The following is a 19,301-nucleotide window of genomic DNA, read 5'->3' on the forward strand; positions in this document are numbered from 1 at the left end:
TTCACGGACGACTGGATCTGCAGCTTGAGAGCAGTGTTTACGGGCATGCATTTCCTCTCTCGCTCTAGTCACACGCGCGTGCACTCTACCGGGAGAAGAGCCCGTACGGCCCATACAAGGACCTTCCGCTCTATTAACGTCGAGTCGACCCATACTCAAAAAAAACTCTCCGAAACTTGTGAGAAACCGGAAGGAGTATTTTTAACACAGAAATACTCCATCAAACGTCCAACATTAGTTTTTGAAACTTTGTCTATGTTTAGGATGGGAATCCAAGTCTTTAACAGTGTAAAAAGCTCAGTATGCATGAAACAGCCCCCCCTTAAATGAACAAGCCACTGATATGACATGATCTTTGTTTGGACAAAATAGTACATATTTGTTATTATTTAATTAATCAAGAAAAGGAATCAATTTTCAACAACAACAGTGATGTTTTAGATTTACCCAGAGATTAAAGGCAATGCATGCTTGTTGGTTGGCAGGTGTAACACTGATGTGATGCATATCTTGCATCAAAATGCTGAGATTTTGCATCAGTGCATTAATTCAAAACTTGATCCATGTTGAACAGGATTTATGTGAGCTGCATAGTCTCTCTGTCACAGCTACAATCTCACGCACAGATACACAGAACATACACGCCTTTTAATTTCCTCGTATACATAAGGAGTCAGGAGAGTGTGAATGATGGCTCCTCTTGCTTAGAATGTGAATGGGTTCCTTTGATTTGTGAAGGAAATTTTGCTTATATAACAGCGTAACCATACTATATCTAAACATAGACATCATCACAGATGTTCCAAGAAAATTCAATTATCCACATTGAATTATTGTGGACTGCTAATATTATGTCATTCATTAGTTTGTTGAAATTTTCCGTTTCATCTCTCCATCTCATCGTGTTTTTTACATTTGAGCAAATCCCATTTGTACACATTAAGAGGCTTTAGTCCATCTTTGTAAGGAATGTGTCAGTTATGAATATTTTATGCTGCTGATACACTGTAGTTTTACATATTCTTTTCTTCTCTCAGACTGTCCCCTCTATGCGTTTTTATCTACAGGACAACAGCAATGCCCCTCAGGGAATTAGTCTCTGAGTCTCCTATCAGAGCCTGTGGAAATCAAATCTAACGATTAATTAAACATTTAACTCCAAACCATCTCGCGTGCATTCAGTCTTGATAAGATCGTTCACAAAATTCTGTCATTACTAACATTTGTTTCAAAGCCATTATGCCGCAAAAAGGGAGAATTCTAATGGATTTTATTTTACCATGCAAATTATTGTCAAGCCTCAAGAAAGGACCATAAAAGTAGTTTAAAGGATTTGTATGCTATATTTATGCTATATTACCAGTCCAAAGTTTATGTTGTTATTCACTGATACTCTTGCTTTCTGTTGAATCAGTAAGTTGTGAACTGGATAACAAAAAAATTGAAAAATATGAAAATAATATATTCACAATATATAATGCGCCTACATTTTGTCTTGTACAAAAAGCTATTTCACTAAAAAAACAATTTATGTTTCATACTTTCTTTTGCCTCATTTTCAAAGTTGTAATTGTAATAGACCTGTACATTCCTCAAAATGTATTTTGTTTTCCATTAAAAAAAACAGACAGGGCTATCCTTAGGACCGAGGTGGGGTGTCTTGCTTCTGCTACCTCACACTGGGCACCACCCAATTCTTAGGACAGCTCTACGTATGGATTTATAACTACATGAGGGCCAGTAAAATATGACAGAGTTCTAATCCATTTTTCTTTCTTTCTTTCTTTCTTTCTTTCTTTCTTTCTTTCTTTCTTTCTTTCTTTCTTTCTTTCTTTCTTTCTTTCTTTCTTTCTTTCTTTCTTTCTTTCTTTCTTTCTTTCTTTCTTTCTTTAGACTCGTTACAAGGGGAATATCAGAGAAAGTTGTATAAGGAGTTGATGGACAACTATAACAGACTGGAAAGGCCTGTGCTCAATGATTCTGCACCCATAGTGGTCGAGCTGGGACTCACACTGCTTCAGATCATAGACGTGGTGAGTGTCTGCTTCTCTTTTATGTGATCTTCCTTTCATGAGGCTGGTTTGCATCACACCATGCATATTCCACTTCCCAGTGTTTTCAATAGTGATTTGCAGTTGGATCCATCACTTTACTACTGCATCTATTGATTTCAGTTTGACTGATAAGACTGTATATGAAGTATAATGAAGTTCCCTTTCAGAATAGGGGTTTTTCTTAGAAGCCTATCATCTTTGAGTTTTACAAAATGAGCCAATGGCAAAACAATGCCATGGGTCTGTGAAATTTGCATAGCAAAACTCATCCCCACCATGTGGGTATACAATATAAGGAGATGCGCAAGCAATCTTGCATTATGTGTCTGCTTCGGAGCCGAGTGTAGCTCTTCAATCACTTACCTTCGGAGCTTTTCTCTACAAATAAGATGAGAGACTCTTGTGGTGGTGTCGGGGTTACGGCACGTTCCAGTGAGTTCTGCATTCCTGCTGCTGATTTGCCACAGAGTGTGTGTGTGTTCTCCCTGGGCGCTTCAGCACTGCTGCAGAGTTTTTCCTCTTCTAAAAGAGCTACACAGGCAAGTCTTTTTCAAGATATCTGGCATGTATGTTTTTGGGTGTGGTCGCGTCATTCATTCATTCATCTGACAGCCACGAGCACTGTCTAGCATGTTTGGGCTTTAATCATGTTGAGGCACTGCTTGTGGATGAGTCATGTTCTCACTGCGGGAACATGACCATTGCGATGATTTAATGTTGAGCGCCGTATCACAAGGCGGGCCTGGCACCTCTGGAGACGAGGATTTGGCTATGCTTCCTCCTTCTGGAGCCCTAGCATTGCCCGAGTTTGATCCAGAGCTGATCCCTGTGCTTTCCTGGGCAGCTGTGAACGCTGGGCTATACTGAAATCGCTGACTGCCTGCTATTGCCCCCAGTGCCATTCTTCCCAGAGGTGGATGAGGAAGTTACGAGATCATCTTTTACTGCCTGTCATTCTGGTGGGACCTCAGTCTTCACTACCCTTGATTGAGGCATGGCTAAAGGGTATATTGGGATCCTCAGAGCCCCTCTACCTGGCGTGTTGATCCCAAGCACCCGTCCAAAGCCTGTGGGTTCTTGTCCACCTTAGTGGCCGAGACCTACAGATCTGCGGGTCAAGGCACAACTGCTTTGCATGCCATTGCCATCCTGCAAGTATACCAAGCCAAAGTTTTAAAAACCATGCACAAGGGCACCAACAATGGCTGAAGCTGGCAGATATGATCTCTCCAATCTCCCAGGCCGGCCTCTTCGTTGTTGAGGTCAAGGACTTTGCCCAGCAGTTTACCTCGCTGCTCTTATTCGCCAAACCCCTGTCAGGGGAGGTCACCACAGAATGCTTGTCCTTACCTGACCTCCTCTGTCTGGACGCGGAACATGACTGCCCCCCACTTCGGGATGCTCTGCCAGTCATTCCGCTTCGCTGCCCCATCATGGGTACACCTGTGGTTTGCATGTCCCCTCTGGTTCAGTTTTTGGGTGCCCGGCTAGAGCCTGTCCCCCTGGATCGCTGGAACTACCAGACTTGGCTATGCTATTAAGTTCGCTTTTGGGGAGTCTGCTATACCATGGTGGGTGGCAGTGCCCCTGTCATGCGTGTGGATGATGCAGTTGAGGCCATCCCTCCAGCCGAGATGAAGTCTGGCTTTTATAGCCCTTACTTCATTGTACCCAAGACGAGAGGTGGGTTACGACCAATCCTGGACCTGCACCAATCCTGGACCATGCTACCTACGCAAGTATGCGTTACACCGAATAATCTACAAAACTCCTTCCAAAATTTTGAAATAAACTGAGATCCCCTGTCGGAAACAACGTCAGTCTGGAGGCCATGAATATGAAAGGCGTGATCAACGACAACAACCGCTGTCTCCTTAGCTGACGGTAATTTGGGCAAGGGAATAAAGTGTGCCGCCTTCGAGAATCGATCCACTATGGTAAAAACCATCGTATTGCCCTGTGATGGAGGGAGACCAGTAACGAAATCTGTCGAAGGGACAGGCAGTGGTTGAAGAAGACCCTCAGGGGAGCGATTGGAAGTCTTACCACTAGCTCTGACCGAGCAAGTCAAAATAAAATCTCAGACGTCACGAGCCATATGGGGCCACCAGAATCGTTGCTTGACCAAAAATCTGGTACAAGAAACTCCTGGATGACAAGCCACATTGGAAACATGACCCCACCGAATAACATCTGATCGTAATCTCTACGGCACAAATAATCGACTCGGTGGACCTCCGGGCGGAGGCGTTACCCCATCTAAGGCCATGTGGATCTCGATCTCCCATGTGAGTGAGAAGATGACTAGTCTTTCTGTTAAAATACACTTGAGAGTGGACAGGCACTCGGAAGGATCAAAGATACAAGATAATGCGTCGGGCGGGTTTGATGTTCTTAGAACTCAGACGATAAAAAAGAGAAAAATCGAAACTAATGAAAAATAGAGGCCACCGAGCCTGTCTGGAGTTCAAACGTTTGGCTGATCTGATGTATTCCAGATTTTTATGATCGGTCTATATGATAAAAGGCACCCCCGACTCTTCTAACCAATGACGCTATTCTTCCAATGTTAGTTTTACTGCCAGCAACTCTCTGTTACCAATTTCATAGTTACGTTCGGCCATCGATAAGCGATGAGAAAAGAATGCGCACGGGTGCATCTTATCGTCCACGGCAGTGCGCTGTGAGAGCACTGCACCTACCCCCACCTCTGATGCGTCAACCTCTAACACAAACTGATGTGACGGGTCAGGGGCTACAAGGATGCGAGCTGAAACAAAGCGGCTCTGAAACAAAACCTCTGCAGGGCCTTACGGGAATCTGGGATTGGCCAATCTACCACAGCCTTAACCTTTTTAGGATCCATGTGCACCCCCTCAGAGGACATTGACATTGACAGAGGACATTTCTTGTACCCCAGAAACAGAACTGACTGTGCATGAAACGTGCACTTCTCCACCTTGACAAAAAGCCTATTCTGAAGAAGCCTTTGGAGCACTCCTCTGACTTGTTGAACATGTTCCTGAAGAGAAGAGGAAAATATCAATATGTCGTCCAGGTAGACATATATGAACTGATCGACTATGTCTCTCAACACGTCATTTACGAGTGCTTGGAAGACGGCAGGGGAGTTGGACAGGCCAAATATTCAAAGTGCCACCAGGAGGTGTTAAATTCAGTCTTCCTCTCATCCCCCTCCCGTATGTGGACCAAATGATAAGCGATGCACAGATCTAATTTTGTGACTAGAGACGCTCCCTGCAACTGCTCAAAGGCTAAAGACATCAGCTGCAAAGGATAAGTATTCTTTACTGTGATGTTGTTCAGCCCTCTGTAGTCAAAACACGGTTGCAGGCCACTATCCTTCTTACCTACGGAAAAAAATCCAGCACCAGCAAGAGACAAGGAAGAACGAATGAGCCCAGCTGTCAAAGAATCAGAAATATATTTCTCCATGACCTCCCTCTCCGGGTTAGAAAGAGAGTATAACCTGACCTTAGGTGGAGAAGTTCCTGGGAATAACTCAGTAATAACTGGGTATAGCACAGTGATAAGGACGATGCGGAGGAAGAGAAGCAGCCCGGAACTTACTGAACACCCTCCTCAGGTTGAAATATTTCTCTGGCACGTGAGACAGGTTCACCAACTCCTCCTGTAACACAGAACACGACACAGACGAACAAGCAGACACTAAACAATCTGCATGACACTCTCTGCTCCACTCTGTAACCGTTCCCCGTCCCCAGTCGATCCTGGGCTTGTGCTTGTGATAGTGTCTACCCAGACCTTCTACAGTACAAACACAGTCACCTCTCACGCCGATGTTGTCTCTCCTCCCGGGAAAGCCAAGCCCAGCCCACCTGCATGGGCTTGTGATCGAAAGCGTGGCTGACCGCACTACCTCTTCCGCTGGGAAATCCCCGGAACTCCAAACTTGTGACTGGGCATGTCAGATCTCTCTGTTGTTGTAAACGGATGTCCACTCGTAGTGCTAACTCGGCAGACTCAGATCGTGCAGCGGCTAGCAGGTATAAGTCACAGGCAGACTTGGTGAAGCAAAAACTGCAATGGGCAGAATAAGGTCAGGCAGAAACCAGAATATCCACAGGAAGACTCCAGGAATAACAACTGGAAAACACAGTCCTGGAAGACGGAGAGCAGAGGGCAGAGAACCAGACCCTGGACAGCGTCTGCAACAAACTGACAAATCGGACACGCAAACACACACGTTAAATAGAGTGCTAATGACAAACACCTGATGCTGATAATGATCAGCGCTCAACCTAACCACGCCTCACAACAAACACGAGGACGAGTTAATAAACCCATGACCCGTGATATGGGGTTGCATGAGTGCATGTGGCATGGGCAGCTTACACATCTGGAAAGGCTTCATCAATGCTGAAATGTATATATAAGTTCTAGAACAACATGCTCCCATACAGACAACGTATCTTTGAGGGAAGACCTTGCATTTTCCAACCAGACCACACTGCATCAATTAAAACATTATGGATGCATAGAAGAAGGATCCGGGTACTGAAATGGCCAGCCTGCAGCCCAGATCTTTCACCCATGAAATGTATCATCTTCAATTTATCAAATCAACTTATTTTTTCCTTAAAATTATGTCATCTATGTTGCATTCTGAATAAAATATTGAAATTTGAAACCTCCACATCATTGCATTCTGTTTTTATTCACAATTTGTACAGTGTCCCAACTTTTTTTGGAATCGGGTTTGTATTAAAGTTAAGATTTAAGACATTTTCTGATTGTATCTGGACACTTCATGGATATCAAACTTTGGTAACACTTTATTAATAATTATATAGCACATATTAATGCCTTATTTTGCATGACCTTAATCTACATCTCTTAATCCTACCCAATAACTAAACTTAAATGCTACAAAACAACCTTACTAACTACTACTAATAAGCAGTAAATTAGGAGTTTATTGAGTCATAGTTAATAGTGAATATGTGTTCCCTTGTCACAATTCACCAGTGTGAGTGCCTGTGATCACCAGTAGAGGGCACTTCACCCCGGACTGTCACTCCATCACAGACTACATTGCCCATAATCCTTTGCCCAGGACTCATTAGCACTCACTGTTTACACCTGTGTCTCATCACCTCATTCCCTCTGCCTATATATACCATGTTCACTCTGTCATTCACTGCAAAGTCTTGTTTTGTTCACACTGCATTTTGCTGCTTTTCTGAGCATTATCCCTAGTTTCATGTCTCTTGGTTTTGTTGGAATTCTTGCCTGTGTCCCAGATTACCCTTTTGCCTGTCCCTTCTTGTTTGACTTTTTGGATTGCTTGCCTGTGTATGACCTTTTTCCTGTTTCATGGATTACGATTTTACTCTTCAATAGATACTACGTTTGGATCTTCAACCCTACGTTCTTTCTCAGAGCAGTATGTTACATCCCTATACTAGTGTTACCCAAACTTAAGTGGAAGCATGCCCACAGTTAATGGGATAAACTACACCTGTGGCCAGTCTGCTTGGAGATCCTGTGAGCTATTGACTTAATAGAGCCGCTTAACAGATGTAAACATACAAACAGAAGAGTTGGTTAAAAGATATGGCCAGAGACTTTATTGCGACTTGTAACATATGTGACATGGTTTATCTAATGCAATGAAATTCATAGATTTTATTTGTGGCTTAAGTATCCAAAAGTAGACATTTTTATCATCTACTGTAAACCATTTGCTTCTAAGTGCTATGTCCAAATAACCTAACAATTAACACCCTTTTTAAAGGGCTAATTTTAATATTTTGACTCGCTATGGACCTTCACTTGGGGACTGTGCTGTTAATGAAAATGTTTGTTTTCTGCTCCTTAGCAGATGTTGTTTTCCTTTCACCTGGCTCTTAATAATTTAAATAATTTATTTGTACTTCTTTGAAGGCAACCAATTCCCAGTGCTCAGTACAGTACTAAACCCTATAATAGTAAGGTACTTTTTTAACTTAAGGGATTTGTTGAAACCATCTACAGATTTGAAACAAAAGTGCTATTAAACAGGAGGAAATAATAATACAAATTAAAATACGGTCCCAAAGTAATTTGTTTTTGTGGATTTTTAAATTCTGCACAGCATTGCATCACACATAATAATGACCGTTCATTGTCGTTACATTATCGATCCTGTCACTTTGTAATACTTGTGCACATTTTTAGTTGTACTATATGTAGATTAATAGATTCACAATAATTAATTTGAAGGAAAAAAAGACAGAATTAAGACAAATTGGAGGTTAATCCAACTTAAGAAGTATTTTGGGGCATACAAAATAACCAAACTTTGATTTTTGTTTTGCTTTGTTTTTATTAAGGAGGAAACAACTGTTGAAGGTTTTTTTTTATGTTTTGTGAATACAGGTTTCTTTCTAGAAAGTCTTAAAGACCCTGACACATTTTCCTTTTTTTATTTTCCTTTTTATATGCCAGACGAATACATATGTTGATGTGTCATCAGCGAGAGTCCCTGAGCATGAAAATATCCACATGAAACATTAATAAGATAACTTTTTGGCTCAGTAGCTGTTGCACTTGACAGTGCATACATATCAATCACATATGTGGGCAATTAATAAGGTGGGCGAAATAAAAGGAAAATGTCTCAGGGTTATGCATGTAACCCGGTTCCCTGAGTGCATTATGGGAACATCAAGTGTCTGAATGTAATACATGCCAATGCCATTGGCCGAAGTTAGGTGACTACATAGAGCGTGACTAAGTCTATAAATGGCACCTGCAATGAGATGTTCATTTTCAAGGGGACATCAATGCTGCATCATTATATTAATGCTATTGAAACACACTACCAATGCCACCATACTGAGAGGATGTCTGAACTACAGATTGTGAAAAGTATACAGAAGCACCAAACTGTAAATGCAGGAATGACTCAACCTGAAATGACTTGAGATCCTGGTGTTGTAACCACATCCACGCATAAAACCAGATGAATGTGTGCGGAGAGGACCAGCCTGCTGCAGCACAAACATTCTGCAAGGTTTCTCCTCTTGATAGCACCATTGAAGCAGACACTATCTGGGTAGAATGAGCCCTGATGCTGAGAGGCGAAGCGACACCTCATAGACGAGAGAAACCCCGTCTGAAAGCCAGTGAGATATAGTCTAGTCTGCTTGATAGCAGCGGAACTTTGGTTGTGCCCCCGATGCCAGGGACTACCGTATATATCATTTTTATATGTTTACTTAAATTTTTAAATATGTTTACCCAAAAGTCAAAATTTGCCTCACAGAAGTATCTTATGACATTCCAGATATAATGCAATGTTAATCGACATAGCATTAATTACTGTATAGAATACTACAAAATAATATAGTGTTTGCCTTATTTTGTAATAAGCCACTTCAGATCCCAAATGGAAGTTATTTCAAAAATAGACTGGCGTTATTAAGCGAGTTTGAAGTAAAAAAATTGTTTAGTGTGTTAAAAAAAAAAAAAAAAAAATCGTAAGTGACTCAAACGACACATTATAAATATCTGTTTGAGCACAATGAGCATTAATGTGCTCTATAAATAAACATTAATTAATTGATATTGATGAGCACAGTATTTCACAGAAATCACTGGTCTAAACATTGTAATATTCATCATGTTACAGTGTAAATACTTTTATTATATAAAGGTAAATAAATATTACTTTTTATCATACTGTGTTAAATATTATAGGCCACAAAAACAGCCTTACGTCAATTGTCTCATAGTTGATATTTAGCAATGAAAGGTTGCCTGCCTGCCTATATAACCTATTTCATATTTCAACATGTTTCAGTCAAGTTCACACATTTTAGTCTAGCATTAAAAGTTCATCTAGTAAAAAGTGTGAAAGCTTATTTACGATAACACGTTAACTAGCGTAATTAAGAAATTACTTACTCAGAAATGGATCAAGCCACGCATTGCATTCTTCTTCTTCTGATGATGTAAATTCAAGCCTTATACCTCACAGTGCGCCTTCTTCCAAACTCGATGAAAAGTAGAGGAATTTGATGAAGCTTGAGTCTTTGTTTAGGATTCTGAGGTTTTTGTGGCTTACATGGACAATTACTGTATGAGTAGCTTGTTTAGTGCATGGGTGTGGCCACATTAAAAATAATTAGTTCAGTTGCTAATATTATTTAATTAGTTCCTCTCATTGGTTTTATACAAATGATCTAAACAGAGAATATTTGTTTTTCGATATTTCGATCAACTTCATACGATTTAATTCTAAAACTTTCTAAAGACACATGCTTTCAGGTGTGTCTCTGTGTCACACTCTCACGCTGCCCAACTTAAAGGGTTAGTTCACCCAAAAATGAAAATGATTTCCTTAATTACTCACATCTTCGGAACACAAATGAAGATATCTCCATTGGCATTCAGTACATTTCCACTGACCCACTCACAAGACCCATAAAAGGCACTAAAGACGTCTCTACAAAGTCCATCTCACTACAGTGGCTGTACAATAATTTAAAGCAACAAGAATATTTTTTGTGCGCAAAAAAAATCGAAATAATTTCTTTATCCGCCAAGTTATTGTCTTCCGTGTAGGTCTCGGACATGAACTCACACGATAACGGCGCTCCTCCTCTTCCTGGGTCATGTATTGAATGGCAGAGCTGCGTCATATTCTCACGCATACGTTGAGTTCACGCCAATAACTTGTTATTTTGATTTTTGTGTGCACAATAACTATTTTTGTCGCATTGTAAAATTATTGTACTGCAACTGTGGTGAGATGGACTTTGTAGCGACGTTTTTAGTGCCTTTTATGGGTCTTGTGAGTGGGAATGTACTGAATGCCAATGGAGGCCTTTCTGAGGCCTTTCTCACCCATCAGCTTTCAACAAAAATATTTTCATTTGTGTTCTGAAGATGAACGACGGTGTTACCGGTGTCCAGCGACATGAGGGTGAGTAATTAATGATTTTTTTTGTGGAAAACTAACCCTTTAATCTCACGTTAAATTGCCGAACTTGCTTTTTATAAAAGAAGCTAGGCCTGTAGCTTTTTTTATTATTATTATAATAAATAGCGTTTTGGCGCTAATGTTAAAGCCAGAGCCATTGAAAAGCGGAGTTGCAGCATGCTCTCATCTCACAGTCACGTGGCTCATGGAGCGCTCAATACTTCTAGTGATGTGTCAATGCATTTGAATGGCTCAAGCGGATACACAACAGTTTCACTATACAGATGTTTGCAGCAAGTTTTGGTAAACAGTACAGCTTAGTGTGCATTGATTATTAAGTCAACCATATTTACAGGATAGAGGTGCAACATTGCTAACATTAATTTTATTATTGTATTTAGCCCTCAGGTATTCTTTACTAATTGGTCACACTCATATTCAATGATGGTCAAATGTGATCATACACCATAACTATTTTTCAATTTGATAAGTGTTCTATATTTTAGTTCAATAATATTTATTGAATATTTTGAAGAGATCTTTTGGTACTAAATACTATTTGTGCAATTATTCTTGTCAATTAAAGACCACTTAAAATAAATTCCTTCTAATATTTTTATTATTTATATTTCAATTTGTCTAGTAATTAAGGTTAAAATAGAGAAGTCATTTTGTGGCTAAAAATAATAATGTTTATTTGTAATGCCATTACCCAGAAGGTGCCTTTATGGCTCTTTAATATGTATACATGCATCTAATGTAGTTGCCCAGAAACTCTTATTGTATATAATAACTTATGCATCATATTAGGACTTAGCACTATTTTAGCACTATTTTAAACATTTCTTGGGTCAAATTATATGTTCTTGAATTCATTAATATTCACTTGTGTGTGCTTATATAAGTATTAGTATTCATAAAAAATATTAGGATGCTAAGACAAACACATTTTTCCTTATCATGTACAGTAAGCTATATACTACATATGAAATGATACTAAATCAAGTTCGAAATAGACCCAAAAAAACAAAAAATCTCACTCCAACCTGAACATAAAAGTTGGCAACCCTGGTACAATTTTATTAAAATACATAACATTGTACTCTTTGCTTTATATTTCCCCCTAAAGGATTAATGATGTTTAGATCTGCTGATATGTAAGGCCATGGAAGGCAATGAATACCATCCTTGCATTTACAAAAGTCTTGAATTTAACAGCATGCAATTTTGCTTTATCATCCAGTGCAACGTTTGCATATCCTGTATAATGTTTTATGACCATTAAATGTATATGCACAGCAATTATCAGATTTAAAGTGCATAATGTTTATGAACATACTGTAGAGGCACCAAAAAGAATTGAAAAGAAAAAAAAAATCTAACAATTTCAATATTGTTTTTTATATTTTAACCATGTACTGTATGCAAACAATTAAAAATTAATATAACTTAAAGAAAATAAAAGTATGCATGCCTGCCTGTCCCATTTCTGCTGTCCCAAAGGACCCGTCACCTGGCTGAAATCTATCTCCATTCACCAATCTAACCGTGTGAATTATGAAATATCTGTTTATCCTGTGTGTTAAATCATGGCTGCCTTGGCGTGGCTCGTGCGTGGCCCCAGATGGTGAGAGGCCCATAGGCTATGACTGGGATGCTGTGAAACCGTGAACGCATGAGTTGTTCGCAATCAGCTACGGGGGGGCTGGGGGTGGCAGCTGCCACACCATTCTACATCACCGCAGTGCCGGGAGGGTTATGAGTGTGAGGATAGGTGGACTGTGAGAAACAAAAGCTGAAAAATGCTTGGCATTGAAAAGGCCTGTGTTTGATTTGTAATACAGTGTGTCCATTACATTACAGCATGGCATAGAATTTTATGATTATGTGCAATAAAAACTTACACAAATATATCAGAAGTGGCTTAAATGGAAACAGCTTGTAGTTTTTGGAGACAATACAGTAGTTTAGAATGAAGTTTGGCTGATGGGAAATTAGAAGCCTAGTTAATGATCTAGAATCAAGTTCAAATCCATGCGGCGTTGACCAATGATCTGCTGAGATAATGAGCTCTTGTACCCTATAACCCATTTTAAGATTGTATTGTTTACCACATAAAATTATTTTGACTAGTTAAAAAAAGGAAAACTGTTTTTGTGGTCAGAAACTTACAATAAGTGCATTGGGTCAGGCAATAAACTAAAAAAAACTAAAAAGTTAAAGGATTAGTTCACCCAAAAAGGAAAATTCTGTTATTAATTACTTACCCTCATGCCGTTCCAGACCCATAAGACTTCTGTTCATCTTCGGAACACAAATTAAGATATTTTTGTTGAAATCTGATGGCTCAGAAAGGCCTCCATTGGCCACAATGCTCAAGATGCCACGATGCTCAAGACCCATAAAAGGCACTGAAGATGTCATTACAAAGTCCATCTCACTACAGTGGTTCTACAGTCATTTTATGAAGCGATGAGAATAGTTTTTGTGCTCAAAAAAACCCTAAATAGCGACTTATATAGTGATGACCGATTTTAAAACACAGCTTCCTGAAGCTTTGGAGCATTATGAATCAACGTATTGATTCATTATTCGGATCAAGTGTCAAACCGCCAAACTGTTGAAATCACGTGACTTTGGATCCAAACCGCTGATTCGATACTGACTTATAAAGCTCCGAAGCTTTACAAAGCGGTATTTTGAAATTGTCCATCACTATATAAGTCGTTATTTAGTTGTTGTTGTTTTTTTGCACACAAAAACTATTCTTGTCCCTTCATAATATTTTTGTAGAAACACTGTAGTGAGATAGAGCATTTTATGAGTCCTGAGAGAGGTAATGTAATTGTGGATAATGGAAGCCTTTCTGAGCCATAGGATTACAACAAAAAACATAAAAAAGTCTGGTTCCACACAATGACATCAGGCTAAAGTACTCCAACACATGCAAAGATCGTTTACACTCATCTTTTACTTCCAGCGTGCGTGCAGTTGAGTTCTGTTGACTATGCGTCGCTCAACATATGTCGCTGACTCCGTTGCTCTCCGTTGCCATCCCTTTAAAAGTTGTGGAGGTCAAACACCATGTACTACATTTGACCCCTTGAGTATGTGAGTACATACTTCATAATGGTTCAGCAAACATCTAAAGTGAATTCTGGAAACACAAACAGCAGTGTCAGAGGGAAGGTTCAGTTCAGGGTAGGAAACTCTCACACTCACCTTCTGACCAGAGAACCAGTAACCCCTCTGTGACCTCCATCCTTCTGTGCTGTACAGGATTCTTTCACTCACCAGCTGCTGTCCTCAAACCACAAAACATATTCTCTCTCTCTTTTACATGGGAACCTGCTCTCATCACCAAAGTATAAGCAGCTCCCTGAACAATAGTGAAAGAAACCCTGCTCTGAGTTTGCTCTGTCTGCCATATATTCAACCCTCTGAATTCTGAGCTATTTTGGGGCCCTTTGGAAGGACATGCTCTGACATTTGTGCTTTTCTCAGTTGCTTATAAAAATATTATTGGCAAAAGTGTCATTACACTGTATTGAGCACAACTGGGCTACCATAATATGAGAGCAACATGTATGTAGGCTACATGCTTGTTTTTTTTGTTTGTTTTTTTTGGAGAGAGAATAATGTTTATGCGTGTTTAAAACAAACAAACAAACAAATATATAAGTTACAGAATAAAGGCCACAAAACACACAATAGATATGTGTCCACAAGACTTTAGACTAATGGATGGTGCTGTCTAGATTTTTGGCTTCAAACTGAAGAGAGAATCATTGTGCCTACTTATTCACATAAAGCAATATATGGATTTACATTTTGTAAGACACTTTTTCTTTACAAAGGCCATATGTGAAGGGGTGTTAATGATCATGAATAATGCTGTGATTTACACCGGAGAGAACAAAATAACCCATAATAACCTGTATCATTAATAAGCCTCAGGTATGTGACTGAGAGGGAGCTAAGTAAGACAAATAAATATATTTTGTTGTAGTTTATTTAGAATGCAGTCAACAAAGGCACACTTCAAAGGCATATTATATTTTAAATTTAATTAATTCATGGGTGGATGGATATAGATAGATAGATAGATAGATAGATAGATAGATAGATAGATAGATAGATAGATAGATAGATAGATAGATAGATAGATAGATAGATAGATAGATAGATAGATAGATAGATAGATAGATAGATAGATAGATAGATCTATTTCTGGTCTGTTAAATGCAATAGCCATTTTGCAATGAGCATTCAGCGTGTACTGAGTAAGCGAGCACCTGACTGAGCAGCCTAAAACATTTTTGTTTTTTTCTCTTAGGCGGTGTCAGGGGCATTGCCCCGTTACGTCGTTTTGGTTATTGGGCTTCCTTGTTGAACGCATAATATTATATTTCACACACTTTTTTATTTTCCAAATCAAAATTAATTAGACCAAGAACCGTTCGGTACACAATGCGTACCGTGTACCGAACCGAAAGCCTTGTACCGAACGGTTCAATACGAATACGCGTATCGTTACACCCCTGATAGATAGATAGATAGATAGATAGATAGATAGATAGATAGATAGATAGATAGATAGATAGATAGATAGATAGATAGATAGATAGATAGATAGATAGACTTTTTGTAAAAGGGGGAATACAAGGGTAGGGTCAGGAAATGACCTAAACTGGACTAAGATTTCAGGATCACCTCCACACATGCTATCACACAAGATGTCAGAGCATGTGCACAGCCCACTGCTACGCCTCTGACATTAACACATTCTTGCTGACATCTAATTGCATTATGGGTTACTAACATGTTACGCTCATGATTGGTACAATCTTGAAATGAGCGAGTACACTCAAAAATGTCCAAAATGCCCTCCCTAGCTCCAGGCAAAATTCATACACGCTTTGCTTGCATACAGTACTCTGGGTTCACAGAGAGAGAATTATAGAGAGAGAGAGGGTGTAGATAGATATGGCCTAGAATAGTAGGTTTTCTGATTCTCCATAGTTCCGCTCCATTGTTCACTTCCCGCTCATATCGAGTGCATATTGTTAGTCACATCCTCTTTTTATCAAATCAAGTGACACTCATTAATATATTTTCCATTTAAAGAGCCTCCAGACTTATGGATAATCTCCTGTCATCTGCAATGCGTGCTCATTCCACAGCTTTTCCATATGAAAGATTCAATTTATCGGTTCACAGAGCGAAAACGCTCATTCACCTCCTTATCTATACGATCACAAGAGTCAGTCACTCCTCATTACCACAGGCAGGTTTTCATGTCTCATTGCCTCTAAGCACTGTAGAAGTGTTCATTCACAGAATTGTATTATACAGTCACATTATCCAAAATGCAGATGCAGAAAAGCAGACCTGACTAGTTAAACTCATAGTTGGTTACTGACTGTGATTAAGTTTCATGGAGCCTGACGAGTTAACGAGTGAGTCATGATGTTACTCTACAACAATCTACAAAATGAGAACTAAATAAGCAGCTTATGAACTCATGATGAACTCATATTTAATGTGCTGACTTTCTTGATACGCAGGCATAAAAGAGAAACAAACAACCAATTTATAGTATGCATATTGTAAACAGCATGTCCCTTAATGAAAATAAGTATACTTCAAATTAATTTTATTGAGTATACTTAAGTCAAGTTCAAGTATGTTCTTAAGTATATTTTATGTAGTAAGTATACTAATATCAATGTACTAAACGTATACTTGTTTGAACTGTTCCAATACTACTTAGGACTAAATTTGCTCACGTTTTAGTTTATAAACATATGCTTTTAAATATACTTTAAGTGCAACAGTAGTAAACTTTGACTACATAACTAGTTTTTAATTTGTACTGCAACTATACAAAAAGTAAACTTATAGGTAAACTAGTAGCACATTTTTACTAGACTAGAAACACAAAAAATACTTGTAGCACATTTTTTTTGTTTTGTTTATGAAAATACACTTTCAAGTGTACTCTCAGTAAACTACTACTTTAGTAGATTTATACTTGAAGAATACTTGTAAGTTTTCTTTAAGTGGCCTTAGCATATTGTTTTAAACAAAAAGCTGTGAAAATTGCACAAAAAAAAGACTGTCCGGATCGGATTCAGAACCAGAACCATGATCAAAAAATGGATGCAGTAAATTGATTCTATCAACACCCCACAGCTTCACAGTCTCCCAGAACCCACATTTTCATGGGTTCGACATTTAATTTGGTAATATTAGGCGGTTTTGAACTTATATGCTGTTTATGCTTGTTATTTAACATTTGCATAAGCTATCACTTGTTTCTGCTTCTTCTTCATCTGTGTTTTGTTTTTTCAGAAGATTTGTAATAGCGCCCCCTATCATGTAACAGTAAAAACATGGATAGCTGGAAATCTCAGTCAATGGCAAAAGTAATAAGTATCTGTTAGGCTAGTCAAACAAAAGAGTAAACACAAATACAAGTCAAGTAAACTCACTTAAAGGATTATTAGAAAAACCATACTAATACTTAGTTCTACGTGGCATTGATTCAACAAGGTGCTGACAGCATTCTTTAGAAATGCAGTTGATGGAGATTTGTGGGATGCACATCCTGAGCACGAAGCTCCCGTTCCACCACATCCCAAAGATGCTCTATTGGGTTGAGATCTGGTGACGGTGGGGGGCATTTTAGTCCAGTGAACTTATTGTCATGTTCAAGGAACCAATTTGAAATGATTCAAGCTTTGTGACATGGTGCATTATCCTGCTGGAAGTAGCCATCCGAGGATGGGTACATGGTGGTCATAAAGGGATGGACATGGTCAGAAACAATGCTCAAGTAGGCCGTGGCATTTAAACAATGCCCAATTGGCACTAAGGGGCCTAAAGTGTGCCAAGAAAACATCCCCCACACCATTACACCACCACCAACAGCCTGCACAGAACAAGGCATGATGGGTCTATGTTCTCATTCTGTTTACACCAAATTCTGACTCTACCATCTGAATGTCTCAACAGAAATCGAGACTCATCAGGCAACATTTTTCAGTCTTCAACTGTCCAATTTTGGTGAGCTCATGCAAATTGTAGCCTCCTTTTCCTATTTGTAGTGGAGATGAATGGTACCCGGTGGGGTCTTCTGCTGTTGTAGCCCATCCGCCTCAAGGTTGTGCGTGTTGTGGCTTCACAAAAGCTTTGCTGCCTAACTCGGTTGTAACCAGTGGTTATTTCAGTCAAAGTTGCTCTTCTATCAGATTGAATCAGTTGGCCAATTCTCCTCTAGCATCAACAAGGCTTTTTCGCCCACAGGACTGCCGCATACTGGATGTTTTTCCATTTTCACACCATTCTTTGTAAACCCTTGAAATGGTTGTGCGTGAACATCCCAGTAACTGAGCAGATTGTGAAATACTCGGACATGCCATGCCACGTTCAAAATTGCATAAATCACCATTATTTCCCATTCTGATATTCAGTTTTGAGTTCAGGAGATTGTCTTGGCCAGCCAGGAACACCCCCAAATTAAATTGAAGCAACTGCCATGTGATTGGTTGATTAGATAATTGCATTAATGAGAAATTCAACAGGTGTTCCTAATAATCCTTAGAAGTGTGTATATATATACTAGGGCTGTCGAAGTTAATGCATTAATGCATGCGATTAATTAAAAGTCGTTAAGGCGTTAAAATAATATAACGCAATTAACGCAAATAAAGTAACGCAGAAGTACGTGAAGCTGCGACATTAACGTAATTTGCATCACAAAGTCGATCATACAAGTCGAGTTTATCACAATCACACAGAGCATCTGCACCTGTAACCCTGGTAGGAGAACATTTCCATTCTAACAATTTAACTTGATTCTCTGTTTGTGAGTTGAAGCCATTAAACTCTTGGAAAGGATTCAGTGATCCAGTAAAGTTAATCTAAATTATCCAAACAGTGCTAATGTAAGGCCAGGCTGTCGCAGCACAATTTTAGTGAATTTTTCATTCCAGTGTTTGCTTTGCTCTAAAACACGAACTCTGTCGTATTCTGCGATTGTTTCTGAAGAGCGCAATTGTGGTGTCGTACAAGTAAGCGTGTGAGAGTCACTGATGCACAGAGAACGTGCGTGCACTCTCGATCACTGATCTCATGGCGCTGCATTCATGTACTTTTCAGTACATTCGCGTTGTTTCCACACACACTCAGGAAGGATAGTGTTTGATTTGTCATGTGTGAACGCTAGTGATGACCGGTTCGCGAACGAATCGTTCGTTTTAACTGGTTCTTTTTAGTGAATCAGTTCACCAAAT

At 39.3% G+C, this 19,301-nt stretch overlaps 1 protein-coding gene across 2 annotated transcripts in view; it reads left to right on the top strand.

Moving 5' to 3' along the window:
• The window catches only part of chrna8 (cholinergic receptor, nicotinic, alpha 8), a 140,499-nt gene that overhangs the window by 53,624 nt on the left and 67,574 nt on the right, over positions 1–19,301 (top strand). For both annotated transcript variants that reach the window (XM_067441728.1, XM_067441727.1), the window contains exon 2: positions 1,894–2,033. In XM_067441728.1, coding sequence (XP_067297829.1) covers positions 1,938–2,033 — 96 coding nt within the window. In that variant the 5' untranslated portion in view covers positions 1,894–1,937. The remainder of the gene's footprint in view (positions 1–1,893; positions 2,034–19,301) is intronic.

This window comes from Pseudorasbora parva, chromosome 4, assembly GCF_024679245.1.
Source record: "Pseudorasbora parva isolate DD20220531a chromosome 4, ASM2467924v1, whole genome shotgun sequence".
Taxonomy (NCBI): domain Eukaryota; kingdom Metazoa; phylum Chordata; class Actinopteri; order Cypriniformes; family Gobionidae; genus Pseudorasbora; species Pseudorasbora parva.